At 48.9% G+C, this 19,310-nt stretch overlaps 1 protein-coding gene across 1 annotated transcript in view; it reads left to right on the forward strand.

Moving 5' to 3' along the window:
- The window catches only part of ANXA9 (annexin A9), a 46,206-nt gene that overhangs the window by 1,364 nt on the left and 25,532 nt on the right, over positions 1 to 19,310 (forward strand). Inside the window, exons 2-6 of the mRNA XM_015424506.1 lie at positions 3,666 to 3,893; positions 5,822 to 5,918; positions 10,511 to 10,605; positions 12,117 to 12,230; positions 18,012 to 18,129. Coding sequence (XP_015279992.1) covers positions 3,819 to 3,893; positions 5,822 to 5,918; positions 10,511 to 10,605; positions 12,117 to 12,230; positions 18,012 to 18,129 — 499 coding nt within the window. The 5' untranslated portion in view covers positions 3,666 to 3,818. The remainder of the gene's footprint in view (positions 1 to 3,665; positions 3,894 to 5,821; positions 5,919 to 10,510; positions 10,606 to 12,116; positions 12,231 to 18,011; positions 18,130 to 19,310) is intronic.

The raw sequence follows: 19,310 nt of genomic DNA on the forward strand, positions 1-19,310 counted from the left end.
TTCTTTCTTCCTTCCTTCCTTCCTTCCTTCCTTCCTTCCTTCCTTCCTTCCTTCCTTCCTTCCTTCCTTCCTTCCTTCCCCACCCTTCACTAGCCAAAGGAGTCTCAGAGCAGCTTACAATCTCTTTTCCCTTCCCCTCCCCACGACACCCTGTGAAGTAGGTGGGGCCGAGAGAGCTCTCTCGAGAACTGCCCTTGAGAGAATAGCTGTGAAACGACTTGTGACTGGCCCAAGGTCACCCAGCTGGCTGCATGTGGAGGAGTGGGGGATCAGACCTGGTTCTGCCAGATTAGAGTCCTGCCACTCTTAACCGCCACACCAAACGACAGTCTCTGTTGCGACTCTAATGTCACGACTGCTCATTTGCTTTCCTGTGAAGGACAATTTGGGACGGGCTCTTCCTTTCTAATTGGTGTCTATTTGTTCTTTTCAAACATTGCTCCGTATTGTAAGCTAAGGATTTGACAGGGCGGAGAAGCGCAATTTAATCCAATTATGATCAAGCGATCAAATGTCTGCAGAAGACGGGAGGGGCAATGCGCGTATTAACCGTGACAATGTAAGCAGAGCCTCCGTGAAGAGAGGCAGTGTACCTTAGAATACCAGAGGCAGGGTATAAGCAACAGGGGAGCGCTGTCGGCATCATACCAAGGCGTTTCATCAGGCTGGGTACTTGGGTGGGAGTCTGGTCAGCCGGAAACCGTCAGAAACAAGGTACTGGGCTAGACGCACCCTGGGTCTGATCCAGCCAGGCAAACCTTGTAACTCTTAAATGGATCTACCAGCAGCTTTTTGCTGTGAAATGAAGATGAAGCCTCCACAGTCTGGTGCAGTCTACCTCTGAATGTCATCTGCAGGGGAATAAGCCCCAGGGAAGGGCCGCTGCCTCCATGCCTGACTCGAGAGCTGGCTGGAAGAACCTGGCTACTCGCTGCTGGAAACGGGATACTGAGTCAGGCGGGTGTAGCCCAACCTCATAGGCTCGCACAGTTCTTTCATGCAGTGCAGTCTGCGAGGGGCTACCGTTGAAGATTGTTCAGAGGAGGCAGCCAGTGCAGAACTGCAGAGCCAGTTTGGTGTTGTGGTGAAGTGCGCGGACTCTAATATGGGAGAACCGGGTTTGATTCCCCACTCCTCCACATGCAGCTGCCGGGGTGACTTTGGGTCAGTCACAAGTCCTCTCAGAGCTGTTCTCTCAAGGGCAGTCCTCGAAAGAGCTCTCCCGGCCCCGCCTACCTCACAGGGTGTCTGTTGTGGGGAGGGGAAGAGGAAGGCATTTGTAAGGCGCTCTGAGACTCCTTCGGGTAGTGAAGGGCAGGGTATAAATCCAGTCTCCTCCTCCTCCTCCTCTGTTTGGTGTCGTGGTGAAGTGCGCAGACTCTAATCTGGGAGAACCGGGTTTGATTCCCCACTCTTCCACATGCAGCTGATGGGGTGACCTTGGGTCAGTCACAAGTCCTCTCAGAGCTGTTCTCTCAAGGGCAGTCCTCGAAAGAGCTCTCCTGGCCCCGCCTACCTCACAGGGTGCCTGTTGTGGGGAGGGGAAGGGGAAGGCGTTTGTAAGCCACTCTGAGACTCGGAGTGAAGGGCAGGGGTATAAATCCAATCTCCTCCTCCTCTCCTTCCTCCTCCTGGTTGGCGCCAACTACCAGGAACACGTGACCCCCGATATTACAGCAATTGTCCCAGCTACCGATCCACTCCTGAGCCCAATGCAAGGTGCTGGTTTTGTGCTTCAAAGCCCTATATGGCTTGGGACTGGGGTCCCAGAAGGAACCTCTTTATCCGTATGTTCCTGCCCGGGAATTAAGATTACAGGGAGAGGCCTTCCTGACGGTCCCACCAATCAAAGAAGCTCATTTGGTGGATATACGAGACGGGGCTTTTTCGGTGACGACCCCATGGTTATGTAATCACAGAATCATAGAGTTGGAAGGGGCCATAGAAGCCATCTGGTCCAACCCCTTGCTCAATGCAGGATCGGGGAGGTGCACCTGGCCCCCTCCCTGTCGATCTTTCGGAAGCAGTTGAAGACAGTTCTATTTAGGACTGTGTTTGGTTAAACAAAGTCTGAGTCCAGTGGCACCTTTAAGACCAACAGAGTTTACTTTTGGGTATAAACTTTGGTGTGCGGGCACACTTCTTCGGATACAGTGGAATGGAAGTTGCCAGTCCATGCATATAGGTAGAGAGCGAGCAGTCAATTAGCACCCAGCACAATGAAGGTGTTTACCAAAGTCTAGGACCAAACAGGAATAACCAGTTTAGTTGACACGGTTACCGTTTGTTTGGGTTTAATCAAATGCACAATTATAGGATGGGGGAGACTTGTCTTGGCAGCGGTATGTGCGAAAGGGATCCCGGGGTATTAGTAGAGCAGACACGGGACATGAGCCAGCAATGTGATGCGGTAGCTAAAAAGGCGAATGTGATTTTGGGCTGTATCAACAGAAGTCTAGTGTCCAGATCACGCGAAGTGATGGTATCGCTTTACTCTGCTCCGGTTAGACCTCACCTAGAGTACTGTGTTCAGTTTTGGGCACCACAATTTAAGAAGGACATAGACAAGCTGGAATGTGTCCAGAGGAGGGCAATGAAGATGGTGCGGAAAGGTTGAAGGAGCTGGGTATGTTTAGCCTGGAGAGGAGACGACTGAGAGGGGATACGATAACCGTCTTTGAGTACTTGAAGAGCTGTCTTAGAGAGGATGGGGCGGAGTGGTTTTCTGTTGCCCCAGAAGGTCAGACCAGAATCAACGGGTTGAAATTAAATCAGAAGAGTTTTCGGCTAAACATCTGGAAGAACGTCCTGACAGTTGGAGCGGTTCCTCAGTGGAACAGGCTTCCTCGGGAGGAGTTGGTGGGCTCTCCTTCCCTGGAGGTTTTCACGCAGAGGCTCGATGGCCATCTGACAGTAATGCAGATTCTGTGGAATGAGGCAGTTCATGAGAAGGGAGGGCAGGAAGGGTTGCCTCAGTGCTTAGTTCTCGTGGCCCTTTCTGACATGCCCAGGGAAATGCCGATCGCCACTTTGGGGTCAGGAAGCCATTTTTCTCCAGGCTAGTTTGGCTGGAGATTCTGGCGGTTTTCTTTTGTCATCTTCTGGGCATGGAGCAGGGGTCACTGAGTGTGTGTGCATGGGGGAGGTATTTGTGAATTTCTTGCATTGTGCAGGGGGTTGGACTAGATGACCCCGGAGGTCCCTTCCAGCTCGATCCTTCTATGATTCCATTTCCAGGGGGAAATGTAGTGAAGGAAATAAATATGTCAAAATTGGAGATGGATGGGTAGATGTAGCCTTAATTGTGGAGTGCCGAGAGTAATTAACCGAGACCCGGTTGTTATGCTCCGTCTAGCGGTCCTGAGTAGCGATCTTCAATTTTTTAGTTTTTAATGTCTTTTGTTTTATGCTTGTTTTATGCTGGAAGGGAGGTCCCTTCCAGCTCTATCCTTCTATGATTCCATTTCCAGGGGAAAATGTATTGAAGGAAATAAATATGTCAAAATTGGAGATGGATGGGTAGATGTAGCCTTAATTGTGGAGTGCCGAGAGTAATTAACCGAGACCCAGTTGTTATGCTCCGTCTAGCGGTCCTGAGTTGTGATCTTCAATTTTTTATTTTTTAATGTCTTTTGTTTTATACTTGTTTTATCTGTGTTTGTAAGCTGCACGGAGCTCCGTGAGGAAGAAAGGCGTTCATAAATGTGTTAAAGAAAACCAACCAATCGAAAAGAAGCACCCTCGTCGCCAGTGGATTCCTGTTCGCTACAGGGCCGCAGTCTCCCTGCCACCCCTCCGTCGTCTCTGAGGGCTCCAGGATGCCCCTTGCTAGCAGGCCGGAGAAGAGCTCCCTGGCGAATAAAATCCTCAAGCAGTTGCCCCTGGCCGATAAGGTGAGTGGGGGGGGGGGTTTCGCAGGCTTCCTTTCTCCCGGGGCTTGGCCTCGGCGATAGATGAGTTGAGTATGAAAAAATATATACAGATGTGTGCTAGATGCCCGCAGAATAATGCAATGACAAAGGAGACTAGATTAAAGTCATAACATCATTTAGTGTCTGGTAGTGAAAAACAAGAAGAAGAAGAAGAAGAAGAAGAAGAAGAAGAAGAAGAAGAAGAAGAAGAAGAAGAAGAAGAAGAAGAAGAAGAAGAAGAAGAAGAAGAGATTGGATTTACACCCCACCCTTCACTACCCAAAGGTGTCTCAGAGCGGCTCACAAACTCCTTTCCCTTCCCCTCCCCACTATAGACATCCTGTGAGGCAGGTGGGGCTGAGAGAGCTCTTGACAGAAACTGCTCTTTTTCAAGGACAGCTCTTATCAGAACTACGGCTTGCCCAAGGTTATCCAGCCAGGTGCAAGTGGAGGAGTGGGGAATCAAACCCGGTTCTCCCAGATCAGAGTCCATGCGCTTAGCCACTACACCAAACTGGCTCACTTATTCCTTCACAGAAAATATACAAAGGTCGATAACATTACACATAGCAGTCTGCTCCAGACTCTCTTAGTCTATATCCTTCTAACAATCTTGTATCCTCAAAAGCAGTCTGATCCAAATTCAATCTCTCTTTCAACACTTATTCCGGATATTTAAGTGTTTCAGACCTCTGGTCTTTCCTCAGGGACAAATCTATAAACACGGAATTCCAGTGATATTACATTGAAATTACATTATATTACATTGGTTTCTCAGTCTCTATAAAATAAAGTGAGTATAAAAGTTGATAAGTAAATCCATCGTACCCTATATAGGAATCTCACAGGCATTGATTCTAAAAATACATTAACGATAGTCTCAATGAGAAAAGAAGAAAAAGCACAAGAGAAACAGGAGAGATTTACAAGGATTTGACTTCTTCTCTGCGTGTGTGCTTAGAAAGTGTCATCTTAAAGTCTGCTGAGAAAAAGCAGTTGGAGGTACCCTTCATAAGAAACCTTTGAGATGCCACTGGACCCCGAGACCAGAGCGGAAGAGGCTTAAGACTAGCGGTTCTATTCCTTTGGATGGAAGAAGATTGGGCTGCAGTGAACGTCTAAGAAGCTATCAAGAATTTAGAGAGTTTTAGTATAGATGTAAAGGCGGAAGGACTTTGCAAATTGCCTTTATGAAGCGAGCTGGAGGAGATGCTCGGGAAATCTCCTCATCACAAGTAACAATCTAACATATAAGCTTAGAAAGACAGGATCTCACAAAGCATATTGTTTATGAACAGCCTTTTCTTTTCCTAACAGCATTTTAACAGGGAATGATCTCCTAACCTTGGGTTTTTAGCTTAGTGTGGGTTATCTTTTCTTTCTCCCTAAATTGTAGTCCCCCTATCCCCATTTTTTCTTGGTAGTTTATGTAGTATTTTATATATATATAAAAAAATCCCCCTCCGGGGGCTTAAAAAAAAACAAAATACAATAGTCACAATAATATTCATTGTTGGACCCACACCTATTTGGAATTTCCCCTGTAATATACTTACTACTTTTCTGTTAAAGTATAAAGGATCCATTTTCTTCAGGGGAACTGATCACCGTAGTCTGGAGCTCAGGTGTAATTCCCAGAGATCTCTAGGCCCCACCTGGACGTTGGCAGCCCTAGCAGCAGACTTGTGAGGTGGGTTCGGCTGCGAGATTTGGGTGGGCCCAAGGTCCCCCAGTGAACTTCCGTGGGAGAGTGAGGATTCGAACCTGAATGTCCCAAGCGCTATTCTGATGCTCTAACCACTACGCCATAGGCTACCTCTCCTTATTGGCCAGATTCTTTTGACTTCTCCAGTTTCCTAAGAAAGTTTGAGATTCTGATGGTTCCTTTTTTCTGCCCTCCTTTTCTCTAGACTGCCGTCTGGGGGACTTTGGGGACTATTCGGCCTCTCCTGAGCTTTGAAGTAGAGCGGGATGTCCAGTCTCTCCTCGATGCCATCACAGGTGAAGGTAAGGCTTTATTGTCCATCATCCTTGCAGCAGTCTGTCCAAGGGTATGCCTGTGGATTTGTTCCCACTGTTAGAGTCTGCACAACAACCCTGTGAGGTTGGTTAGGTCGAGAAGTAAAGGACTGGCCGCCAAGATCACACTCTTTGCCACCATGGCAAAGGTATGGGTGGACAGTAAACTAAATATGAGTTATCAATGTGATGCAGCAGCAAGAAAAGCTAATGCAATCTTGGAGTGTATCATAGAATCATATAATGTTAGAGCTGGAAGGGACCTTGCAGGTCATCTAGTCCGACCCCCTGCACTCTGCAGGAGCATAGCCGAAAGATAGACCTACAACATACCCAAAAGAGGGCCGTCCAGCCTCTGCTTGAAAACATACAGCGAAGGAGCATCCACCACCTCCCGAGGCAGACTGTTCCACTGCTCAACCACTCTTACAGTTATCAATAGAGGCATAACATCCAAATTGCAAGATGTCACGGTCCCGCTGTACACTGCATTGGTCAGGCTGCACCTGGAGTCTTGTGTGCAGTTCTGGAGGCCTCACTTCAAAAAGGATGTGGACGGGAGGGTGCGGAGGAGAGCGACGAGGATGTTTGGGGGCCTGGAGCCCAAGAAGCCCTGCGAGGAAAGGCTGTGGGATTTGGGAAGGTTCAGTCTGGAGAAGAGGAGGTTGAGGGGGGACAGGATGGCTCTCTTGAAGTGTTGGAACTTCGGTCATCCTTTCGTGCCTAGCTGGGCAGGGGGGGTATACTGCAATCCTGTGGGGCATTGTCAAAGAAACTGATCATGGCTTGATTTGAAAATCCAGGTTTCTAGCCCTCATGACTGAGAAGATAAGCTTGAAAGCAATGCCTACTGAAATCTCAGGTGCTAGCATCAGACTAGGGCTAGTGAGAACTGAATTCAAATCCTCACTCATTTCTGGACTTTACTGTGACCATTTCACACAAGAGCTGCGCCGCGGTCGCGCTTCCCTTTGCCCCGCTAGATGGACCCTCCCTGAGAGCCGGTTTGGTGTCGTGGTGAAGTGCGGGGACTCTAATCTGGGAGAACCGGGCTTGATTCCCCCACTCCTCCACTTGCGCCTGGCTGGATGACCTTGGGCAAGCCGTAGTTCTGACAAGAGCTGTCCTTGAAAAAGAGCAGTTTCTGTCAAGAGCTCTCTCAGCCCCACCCACCTCACAGGGTGTCTGTTGTGGGGAGGGGAAGGGAGTTTGTAGGCCGCTCTGAGACACCTTTGAGTAGTGAAGGGCGGGGTATAAATCCAGTCTCTTCTTCTTCTTCTTCTTCTATTGGTCAGTTTCCCACTTGAAGCCGCGCGGCCGCATTTTGACCTGCGGCTTTGCCTGATTCCCCCCGTGGTTTCATGATCCTGTTTTTTGAGAATCACGAAACCGCGGGGAATTCGGGCAAAGCCACGGGTCAAAATGGGGCCGCGTGGCTTCGAGTGGGAAATTGACCAATAGAAGTGGGCCAAAGGGAGGCGCAGCCGCGGCGCAGCTCTGGTGTGAAATCAATCCCGATTTGGGGCCAGTCATACTCTCGACTTAGTCTACCTTACAGGTTTGTTGTGAAGATGACATAGATGACACCTTCAATTCCTGGGAGGGAAGATGGGACACAGGCAAGTGGTAAAGAGCTGAGTAGTCAGCGGCAAGATCCCGGGGAAGGTTTTATGTGGTTTCAGCGCCACAGTGGTCTTTTGCCTTTTCTTCGTGGCTGAAAATGCCAGAATGAATTCTGCAGTGTTGTAGAGGTGCCATACAAACTATTCCCGACCAGAGGAATTCTGCAGATTGGATTTGTGTGTTTCACGTTTGGAAGAGAGATGACTAAGGAGGGACTGGGCAGGGGTTTATGAAATTATGCACGGGGTACTGGAAGTCATGTATGGCTGCGAGAGTTGGACTCTAAGGAAGGCCGAGCGCCAAATAATAGATTCTTTTGAACTATGGTGCTGGAGAAGACATTTGAGAGTCCCTTGGACTGCAAGAAGATCAAATCAGTCAACCCTAAAAGAAATCAACCCTGACTGTTCCCTGGAAGGCCAGATAATGAAACTGAAGCTCAAATACTTTGGCCACCCAATGAGAAGGGAGCACTCACTGGAGAAGACCCTGATGCTGGGAAAGATTGAAGGTCAAAGAAGATGGGGACGGCAAAGGATGATATAGTTAGACAGTGTCATAGATGCAACAAACATGAAATTGAGCCAACTTCAGAGGACGGCGGAAGACAGGAGGGCCTGGCGAGATCTTGTCCATGGGGTCGCGAAGAGTCGGACTCGACTGTGCGACTGAACAACAACAACTGGAAGAATATACAGAATACTGGAAGAATATACAGAAGATAATACAGGAAATGGTAAAGGTGAAAATTGACTTAGTGCCTGAAATATACTTGTTAAATATAATTCCAGAAGGTCTTAGTTATAATGAAAAATACTTAATATAATCACAACTGCAAGAATACTATGGGCAAAATATTGGAAGCAAGATAACATACCCAATAAAGATGAAATAATAGAGAGATTGATGAGAGTAGCTGAAATGGACTAAGTTTAATGTTACAGGGGGGAAATGAAGAAATGTTTATAAAAAGATGGTCGGGGATGTATAGTTAGTTAGAAAACAATTAAATGACTCTAAATGTATGTACATATACATATACATTACATATACATATATATATACATATATATACACACAAATGGATGTTTTATATGTGAAAACCTACATATATATATATATAAAGAAATTATGCACGGGGTGGAGAGAGTAGGCAAAGACAACCTTTGCTCCCTCTCCCAAAATACAAGAAGCCGAAGATATCCAAAGAAGTTGATGGGCAGTAGATTCAGGACAGTGAAAAGGAAATACTACTTTACACAGGGAGTCGTTAAACTGTGGAATTCACTGCCAGAGGATGGAGTGGTAGCTGGATTTAAAAGGGGCTTAGCCAAATTCCTGGAGAAGAGAAGAAGAGATTGGATTCATACCCCACCCTTCACTTGCAGTCTCAGAGGGGCTTACAATCTCCTTTCCCTTCCCCTCCCCACAACAGACACCCTGTGAAGTAGGCGGGGCTGAGAGAGCTCTGAGAGAACTGCCCGTGAGAGAACAGCTCTGACAGAACAATGGCTTGCCCAAGGTCATCCAGCAGGTGCAAGTGGAGGAGTGGGGCATCAAACCTGGTTCTACCGGATTAGAGTCCACGCACTTAACCACTGTACCAAACTGGAGGATAGATCTATCAGTGGCTATTAGCCATAGTGACACACCGCCACAGGAGGTGGTGGCAGCTACAAGCAGGGAATTGGATAAACATATGGAGCAGAGGTTTATCAGTGGCTATTAGACACAAGGTATAGATAGGAGCTCTCGGTCTGGGGCAAGTGATGCTCTGTATTCTTGGTGCCTGGAGGGGGGGCAACAGTAGGAGGGCTTTTTGTGTCCTGTCCCCACTGCTGGACGTCCTGGTGGCATCTGGTGTTTTTGACCACTGTGCAACAGAGTGTTGGACTGGATGGGCCATTGGCCTGATCCAACATTGGCTTCTCTTATGTTCTTATGTGACTAAAGGGAACCATCACATTCAAAGGCACTAATCCTCTGAATCCCAGAGCCAGGATGAGGCAACATCAGGGAAAGGCCTCGGGCCTCCAGAGGAGCTGGTGGGCCATTTTGTGAGACAGGATGCTGGACTAGGTGGACCCTCATTGGTCTGATCCAGCAGGGATATTCTTAGGTTCTCATGAAGGCCTGTCTCTCTGCCCTCTTGTTGGCCCTTCAGAGGAACTGGTTGGCCTCTGTGTGAGACAGGATGCTGAGCTGGATGGACCCTCACTGGTCTGACCCAGCAGGGCTCCTCTGGTGTTCTTAGGAAGGCCTCGGCTTCTATACCCTGTTGTTGGCCGTCTAGAGGAACTGGTTGTCCACTGTGTGAGACAGGAGGCTGGACTGGATGGACCCTCACTGGTCTGACCCAGCAGGGCTCTTCTGAGGTTGTTATCAGGAGAAGGCCTCTGCCTCTCTGCCCGGTTGTTGGCCCTCCAGAGGAACTGGTTGGCCCCTGTGTGAGACAGAATGCTGGACTAGATGGACCCTCACTGGTCTGATCCAGCAGGGCTCTTCTGATGTTCTTCTCAGGGGAAGGTCTGGGCCTCTCTGCCCTGTTGTTGGCCTTCCACAGGAATTGGTTGGCCCCTGTGTGAGACGGGATGCTGGACTAGATGGACCCTCCCTGGTCTGATCCAGCAGGGCTCTTCTGGTGTTCTTCTCAGGGGAAGGCCTCGGCCTCTCTGCCCTGTGGTTGGCCCTCCAGAGGATCTGGTTGGCCCCTGTGTGAGACGGGAGGTTGGACTGGATGGACCCTCCCTGGTCTGACCCAGCAGGGCTCTCCTGATGTCCTTCTCAGGGGAAGGCCTCGGCCTCTCTGCCCTGTTGCTGGCCCTCCAGAGGAACTGGCTGGCCCCTGTGTGAGACGGGATGCTGGACTAGATGGGGCTTATCTGATGCTCTTCTATGTATTGTCCAGTATTTTGCTGGCCACCAAACAGACTCTCTCTCCCTCCCCAACCTATCAGCCGTCGACTACAGGACCATAACCCACTTGCTCACCAACCGGACCAATGGACAGAGACAGCAAATTGCCGAAGGTTTCCAGTCCTTCACTCAACAGGTAAGGTGGGGAGAAGGCCACAGTGTCTGGGTGGGGGACTACCTGGAGATTTTGGGGGTGGAGCCTGGGGAGGCCGGGGTTTGGGAAGGGGAGGGACCTCAGCCACGTATCATGCCATAGGGTCCATCCCCTAAAGCGGCCATTTTCTCCAGGGGACCTGACCTCTGTGGTCTGGGGAGCAGTTGGAGTTCTGGGAAATCTCCAGGACCCACCTGGAGGTTGGCAACTCTGCCTGCAGGGTCCACAAAAAAAAAAGTTTTCTGTTGTCCAAGCAGAATGTAAATACACGTTGATGGGGTCTGAACTGGCAGAGACTGATCAAGAGAGAGATCTTGGAGTTGTAGTAGATAACTCACTGAAAATGTCGAGACAGTGTGTGACTGCAATAAAGAAGGCCAATGCTATGCTGGGGATTATTAGGAAGGGGATTGAAAACAGATCAGCCAATATCATCATGCCTCTATATAAATCAATGGTGCAACCTCATTTGGAGTACTGTGTGCAGTTCTGGCCACCACACCTTAAAAAGGATATTATAGCTTTGGAAAAAGTGCAGAAAAGGGCAGCTCGAATGATAAAAGGGTTGGAACACTTTCCCTGTGAAGAAAGGTTAAGGCGCTTGGGGCTCTTTAGCTTGGAGAAACGACGACTGAAGGGTGACATGATCGAGGTTTATAAGATTATGCATGGGAAAGAGCAGGTAGAGAAAGAGGTACTTTTCTCCCTTTCTCACAATACAAGAACTCCTTGTGGGCACTCCATGAAATTGCTGAGCGGTCGGGTTAGAACGGATAAAAGGAAGTACTTCTTCACCCAAAGAGTGATGAACACTTGGAATTCACTGCCACAGGAAGTGGTGGCGGCTACAAGCATGGACGGCTTCAAAAGGGAATTAGATAAACATATGGAGCAGAGGTCCATCAGTAGCTATTAGCCACAAGGTATAGATAGGGGCTCTGGGGCAAGTGATGCTCTGTCTTCTTGGTGCTTGGGGGGGTCAACAGTGGGAGGGCTTCTAATGTCCTGGCCCCACTGCTGGACCTCCTGATGGCACCTGGTATTTCTGGCCACTGTGTGACACAGAGTGTTGGGCTGGATGGGCCTTCGGCCTGACCCAACATTGGCGTCTCTCTTATGTTCTTATGTAATGTGGCTGAAAATCTCACTGCAGCATGTGGAGGCAGCTGGAAAGTGCTAAAATAGGTACATGCAGGAATTAGTTGCCTGGGAGGTGGGTTGAGATTTGCCAACGACCTGGCGAGATATGAACACAAGAAGCTGCCTTATACTGAGTCAGACCCTTGGTCCATCCATGTCCAGTATTTCATAAGCATCCTAAGCAAGATTTTTTAAAAGCCTCCCGCCAATCAAATCTCCAGTGGCCAGTTAGAAGGCTTGCTGGGCCTCACCCCACCCCACCCCACCCACTTTTTATAAACATGTGGTAAGTGCCCATGGGCGCCCTGTTGGGGATCCCTCCTCCAAAGCCTTCCTCTGCTTCCCCTCTCCAGGATCTGCTGAAGACCCTGCAAGCTGCCGTGTCCGGGAACTTGGAGACAGCTGTGGTGGCACTGCTGAAGCCAGCGGCACAATACGATGCTCATGAGATCAAACTGGCCATGAAGGTATGGCTTGGTGCGGGCTCAGCACCACCTGGGGTTGAAAAATGCCCTGGCACTTTAACCCGCCTGCTGATGTTTTGCGCTGCAAGAAAGCGTCTTTCTAAATGCTTTTCTCCTGGTTTCCTTCCACTCGAAGCAGCGTTCAAGGTTCTCCCTTCCCCAGTTTTATCGTTCCGGAAACCTTGCGGGGCACTTTAGGATGACAGGGAGCGTGACTGTCCCAACATCACAAAGTGGGCTTCGTGGTGGCTAAGCGTGGATTTGAACTCAGGCCTTCCCAGTCCTAATCAGTACTTCGGGGCTTTTTTTCCTGGGGGAACACGCCGGAATGGAGTGCCAGAGCCTCTTCGACAAAATTCTTTAAAAAATGTTCATGAGTTTTCAGTGTACAGACGGAAAACTTCATTTCCCCCTTGAGCAGGGGTGTCAAACATGCGGCCCGGGGGCCGGATGAGGCCCCCGGAGGGCTCCTATCAGGCCCACAGTGGAACTGGCCGTCTCCTGCTTCTTCCTCCAGTTCTGCTGCTGCTGCGTCATCGTAGGTTTGCCGCTTACAGAGACACACCTGGAAGTCACAGCAAAGCAGAAGTTCCCCGTGATGGCAGCAAGATCTCCGTGCGAACCTCCATTTGATGTACAGAAAATAATCCTGTCCGACTGTGTGTGTTTCCCCAGCCCAATTTGAGAAAACACTCAGTACAGTCCTGTAGAGCAGAATCAGATCTTGTACTTTATTGATCAACAAAGGAGGGAGGTGCAGATCCAATAAGGTTTTGGACCCCACCGCTCTCCCTAAGGTTACAACGGGAGACATAAAGTTTTTTTTAAAAAAATTATTTTTAATTGTTTTTCACAAATGTTACATATTATCTTTTGACCATTCATTACAAAGTAATTTTTTCCCTCCCCCCTCCCGCTCCCCCCTATACTATCCCGGTGTTTTAGTCCTATATTCCCAGCCACGGGCACAAAGTCCAAATCTTGCTCTGAATGTCTTTTCTTCCTTCTGTCGGTATCCATTCCAGGTAGGTCTTCCACTTCATCATGATCCCCTAGTCTTATCTTCCCATGTGGCCTTACGATCCAGCTTTTCGATTATGTGTTTTATCCATACTCTTTATGGTTCTGGGCTTTAGGTCCCCATGGCTGCGATTTTTCCAAACCCTTAGTTAATCTTCCCTTCCCCTTCCCCTCCCCCTGTGGCAGAGAAATCCCCTTGAGAGAACAATTCCTCTCCTCTCTCCACTTCATGGAGTGCACACATCCCCTCCTCCCCCTTACTACTTATAATATATACATTAGCTTAAAATTGAGTGGGTACTTCCCTTTAGGTGGTTCCTTCAAATGCCTCTGTCCTGGGCCTTTTCCCCCCTCTGTCTGACGTTCCTTCCTCCGCGTCTGTGTCTTCTTCTAGGTCTGGGCCTTCTTCCATTTCCTGTTCTCTTACATCTTCATCGTTTATGCCAAATTTTCTAAGCAGTTCTTTGGCCTCCTGAGCATTCCGTGCCATAAGCCTCTTCCCTTCTTGAAATATAATTATTGTGGCTGGATAGCCCCATGTGAATTTTATATTGTTTGAGTAAAGTTTTTGGGCATAGGGCCGCATCAGACTTTTTTTCTTCAGAGTTTCTTGACAAAAATCGCGTTTGAGCCAAATTTTCCTGCCCTTGAAGCTTAAATCCGTCTTCTTTTTTAGCTCTTTATATATTTGCTGTTGTGTTTTTTCCCTAGAGAACTTAATAATAACGTCCCGTGGGGCTCCTCCCCTGCTTCTCCCCTGGAGACGGTGTGCCCTCTCAATATCTTCTGGCTGAATCTTAATGGCCTGAGCCTCCAGCCAGCTCCTTAGTGTTTCCTCCAGGTTTTTGGCTGCTATCTCCTCAGAGATTCCAGAAATAATTAGATTAGCTCGACGATTTCTATCAGAAATATCTGCCATCTGGCCAACCAAAACATTGATCTTCTGCTCATTTTGTAAAGCTTTATTCTTCGCAAAGTCAGCAATTTTTTTTATATGGGATATATCTTTCTTTAACTCAGCCAAGTCCTGTCTTACCGCTTTAATCTCTTCTGAAATCTTATCTTGAGATTGAAGAAAAGTATTCTGCAACACTGATATTTGCTCAGAGAGATCCTTAATCGATCTTGCCATCGTTAGACGTTAATTAGGGCTCAACAAGCCGGCCGTTTATTTCGCTGCGTTTGCTTGCTGAAATAGAGTGAGTAAACTCTTATCTCTAACCTTCTGGCTTGGCACAGCTGTTGTTTAATGTTTAGCACCTAATTATATGCTAGGCTTGAAGTTGTTTGCAGTTGTTTAAGCTATAAATACCTTAGTGTTTGGAGAGAGCTCGGAGCCAGGCGTCCTGCCGAGTTAACGCATGCGTGCAACCCCCCCTAGCAGGCAACATTTAAGAAACAGTTGTCTGTTAAGTCAACTCCTGCCACTTTCCACAAAAGTGATGGCCTCTCTACTTGTGTTCCTGGATTATTTTGCTCATATGGAGACTGTGCTGTTCTGTGCAGCTCAGTGCTCCGCAGGAGTACTATGTGCAAATGTCCTTGCCACATTCCTAAATTGCCTCCTCCTTGTAGCATTGGTGTATGTGGCTCAACGTATGCCAGGAACTTTCTGGGGGGGGCACTGAGAGGTGTGAGTGTGAGTTGGTGTGAGGGAGTGGGGATGTGGTGGACATTTCTTCAGGTTCATGAGGGAGGCACACATCAAAATGGCTCTTTCCTATAGTAAGCCACGCAGGCTAAGGACATCTATACTGCCCTCTTTAAGAACTCACTCAGAACTAGCTGAACACTCAGGTACTTAACTCTCTGACTGAACAATTCCAACTGATTTCTAACAGTCTCTCATAACTGACACACACACACAGATTCTCATCAAAAACCCTCCCACACTCTGTCATCCACCAATCACAGCACATTTGTCTCTCTCAATCCCTCTAGTCTACTAACCATGCACTCCAACCAAGCATTTAAAGGCACACACACACTCATAAAACGAGGAATCATTACAGAGTCCATCTAGTCCCACCCCCTGCTCAATGCAGGATCCCTGACAAGTGTTTGTTCCAGCCGCTGCTTCAGGACTGCCAGGGAGGGGGAGCTCTATGAGACGCTTTCCCACTGGCTGCCTTTAATGTCCCCTCTAGCTATGCAGGGCTCTGGGAAATTGGCGATGGAGCCCTAGAACCCTGGGACAGGGTAAAAGAAGGTAAACAGAACATTCCTGGGATTGAACACATGAAACTGCCTTATAATGAACCAGACCCTTGGGCCATATCGTCTACTCTGACTGGCAGCTGCTCTCCAAGGTCTCAGTATTGTCTACTCAGACTGGTAGTAGCTCTGTAGGGTCTCAGTATTGTCTACTCAGACTGGCAGCTGCTCTCCAAGGTCTCAGTATTGTCTACTCAGACTGGTAGCAGCTCTGTAGGGTCTCAGTATTGTCTACTCAGACTGGCAGCTGCTCTCCAGGGTCTCAGTACTGTCTACTCAGACTGGCAGCAACTCTCCAGGGTCTCAGTATTGTCTACTCAGACTGGCAGCTCCTCTCCAAGGTCTCAGTATTGTCTACTCAGACTGGCAGCAGCTCTCCAGGGTCTCAGTATTGTCTACTTGGACTGGCAGCTGCTCTCCAAGGTCTCAGTATTGTCTACTCAGACTGGCAGCTGCTCTCCAGGGTCTCAGTATTGTCTACTCGGACTGGCAGCTGCTCTCCAAGGTCTCAGTATTGTCTACTCTGACTGGCAGCTGCTCTCCAGGGTCTCAGTATTGTCTACTCTGACCGGCAGCAGCTCTCCAGGGTCTCAGTATTGTCTACTCTGACCGGCAGCAGCTCTCCAGGGTCTCAGTATTGTCTACTCTGACTGGCAGCAGCTCTCCAGGGTCTCAGTATTGTCTACTCAGACTGGCAGCAGCTCTCCAGGGTCTCAGTATTGTCTACTCGGACTGGCAGCTCCTCTCCAGGGTCTCAGGCAGAGGTCTTTCACATCACCTCCTGCCTGGTCCTTTTAACTGGAGATGCAGGGGATTGAACCTGGGACCTTCTGCATGCCAAGCAGAGGCTCTGGCACTGAGCCACAGCCCCTCTTTACAGCTCTCCAGGGTCTCAGGCGGAGGTCTTTCACATCACCTCCTGCCTGGTCCTTTTAACTGGAGACACTGCGGCAGGGTTGGCCAAACTTGCTTAACGTAAGAGCCACACAGAATAAACGTCAGATGTTTGAGAGCCAGAAGACATGAACAAATATTACACGTTTTTACTGGGGAAATATGCAAATTTGCTTTTTATTAAGATTAAACGAGACTGTCAAAAATGATATCAAAAGTGGTAAAAGCAGATATTGATAATGATATTTTGTCCAATGATGGCCCCGGTCACACGGAGAATTTGCCACGTGAAAGGCACAAATGTTGGGCAGACTTTCGGGGCGCGATCACACCGCAACATCTGGGAAGCATAGCGCACCCATGGCCAACCCGTGGCATCCCGCCGAAGATGCGGAGTTAAAAAGTACTAAGGAAAGTGCACTAGTATCCAGAAAACACGTGGCACGGGCGGGCGTTTGATCACGGGAGCGCTAGTATCCCATGGCATCCGACGCCCATCCACGTCCCTTCGCAAAGCAGATGTTGTTCATAAGTGCATGCGCACAAACAGAACACTGAAAGCAGTGCAGCTCCGCGGAACTGCGCATGCGCACAAGCGTGATTGCGCCGCGCCGCTCTTTGCTACGCTGCAGCATCGCCATATGATCGCCAGCTAACAGCCGAAGCGCGGAGACCCGGGGGACCATGTGATCGGGCTACCATGCTTTATTTTGCTCCGCGGCGAACAGCCATGCCTCCCCCCCCCAGCGTTATCTGGCCCGTGTGACCAGGGCCCAAAATTTGTTTGCTAATGATCTTTAGCTTCCTGAGCCACCCTGCTGGGAGCCGCACAGTATGTGTGAAAAAGTGGCGTGTGGCTACCACAATTTGGCCACCCCTGCCCCGGGGATTGAACCTGGATCCTTCTGCATGCCAAGCGGGTGTTCTACCAACTGAGCCACGGCCCTGCCCCTTCTCTAAAGAGTCTCTGGGTTGTTGTCGTCGTCGTTGTTTTGCCATACAGCAGTCTTTCCGCATGTAAAATAGCTTTAGCAGGGCTATTTTGGGGCAGGAACGCACAGGAACGGAGTTCCGGCTGGCTCCCAAGTTGGCCACGCCCAGCAGGAACTCATTAGCATAATAGGCCACACCCAACAGCAGAAACTCATTAGGATTGGCTACATTAGGGGGTGTGTGGCCTAACATGCAAAGGAGTTCCTGCTACAAAAAAAGGCGTTCCTGGGTTTTGACAACAAACAAGGTAAACAGAATAAGAAGCAAAAGGTGGGTGTGGCTGGATGACCACACTTCTGGGAACATGGGGGTGCGGCCTAATGTGCTAATGAGCTGTGCTGTCAGGGGTGTGGCCCAATATGCTAATGAGTTCCTGCTGTTGGGTGTGGCCTGTTATGCTAATGAGTTCCTGCTGGGCTTTTTCGACAAAAAGAGCCCTGACTGCTTTAGCAACCTCCAGGTGTGGCTAAATTCTCCCAGAATTACGGTGGTCAAACAGACTACAGGCTTCAATCCCCCTGGAGGAAATGGTAGCGTCAGAGGGTGGACGTCTATGGCCCCACTGAGTTCCCTCGCCTCCCCAGACCCTGCCCTCCCCGTTCACCACTCCCAAATCTCCAGGAATTTCCCAGCTGCATCCTTTTCAAATTCCTGTCCCCACAGAGTTACTCGGTCGCCCGCCCTTCGTCGCCGCAGGTCCCAGACGGAGCCACGCTGGCCGAAATCCTCTGCACTCGGACAACCCAGCAGCTTCGAGAAATCTTGGATTTCTATAAGCACGGTAAATGTCGGAGCAAGTTGGGGAGGGTCTTTGGGGGCCCAAACTTTTGTTTTCAAATGGTCTCAAGTGTTTCGGACAGACAAAGAGAACTTGGTCCCCCTGTCCCTCGATACCGGAACTTGAGGGCATCCAATGGAGCTGACGGGCAGTAGGTTCAGGATGGACAAAAGGAAATGCTACTTTACACAGCGAGCAGTGTTCCCTCTAAGCTGAGTTAGTGTGAGCTAGCTCACAGTTTTTAGCCTCTAGCTCACACATTTTCATTTTAGCTCAGGAATGGTGGTTCCAGAACCAAGTAATTTATGCAGTAGCCAAATTGCTGCTCATAACTTTAATGCCAGGAGCTCGCAAAGTAGAATTTTTGCTCACAAGACTCCACAGGTTAGAGGGAATATTGACAGCGAGTGATTAAAAAGTGGAATCTGCTGCCGGAGGATGTAGTGATGGCCACAGGCGTAGACAGCTTTAAAAGGGGATTAGATCCATGGATTCATTATCTCCACCGCTAGATCTATTAGCATATCTTAAGAGGTAGCTGAGGTAAGCCTGAAAAGCTATTGACTGAGTTCCTCCTCTTTACCTGTTCTCTGCCCAGAGGGGAAAAAAACTTTTTTTTTAAAAAAAAAATTCTCTTTATTCATTTTTCATAACAAAGCAAACAAGAACATGCAAAGAATCCAATAATAAACACTCGAAAAACTTTTAAAACAGAGAGTGCAGGTTTTGCTCATTTCAGACCTCCAAAGGAAAAACGAATTTCTTTACAGTCAGTCTGTGAATCCCAGAGCCAGGAGCCAACATGAGGGGAAGGCCTGGCCTCTAAGCCCTATTGCTGGCCCTCCAGAGGAACTGGTTGGCCACTGTGTGAGACATGAGGCTGGACTAGATGGACCACTGGCCTTCTACAGCAAGGTTTTTCTTATGTTCTTTTCTCTGGAAGGCCTCAGTCTGTCTGCCCTACTGTTGGCTCTCCAGAGGAACTGGTTGGCTGCTGTGTGAGACAGGAGGCTGGACTAGATGGACCCTCACTAGTCTGATCCAGCAGGGCTCTTCTAGTGTTCTTATGAAGGCCTTGGCCTCTCTGCCCTGTTGTTGGCCTTCCAGAGGAACTGGTTGGCTACTGTGTGAGACAGGATGCTGGACTGGATGGACCACTGGTCTGACCCAGCAGGGCTCTTCTG

Source organism: Gekko japonicus, unplaced genomic scaffold, assembly GCF_001447785.1.
Source record: "Gekko japonicus isolate JY-2015 unplaced genomic scaffold, Gekko_japonicus_V1.1 scaffold142, whole genome shotgun sequence".
In the NCBI taxonomy this organism is placed as follows: domain Eukaryota; kingdom Metazoa; phylum Chordata; class Lepidosauria; order Squamata; family Gekkonidae; genus Gekko; species Gekko japonicus.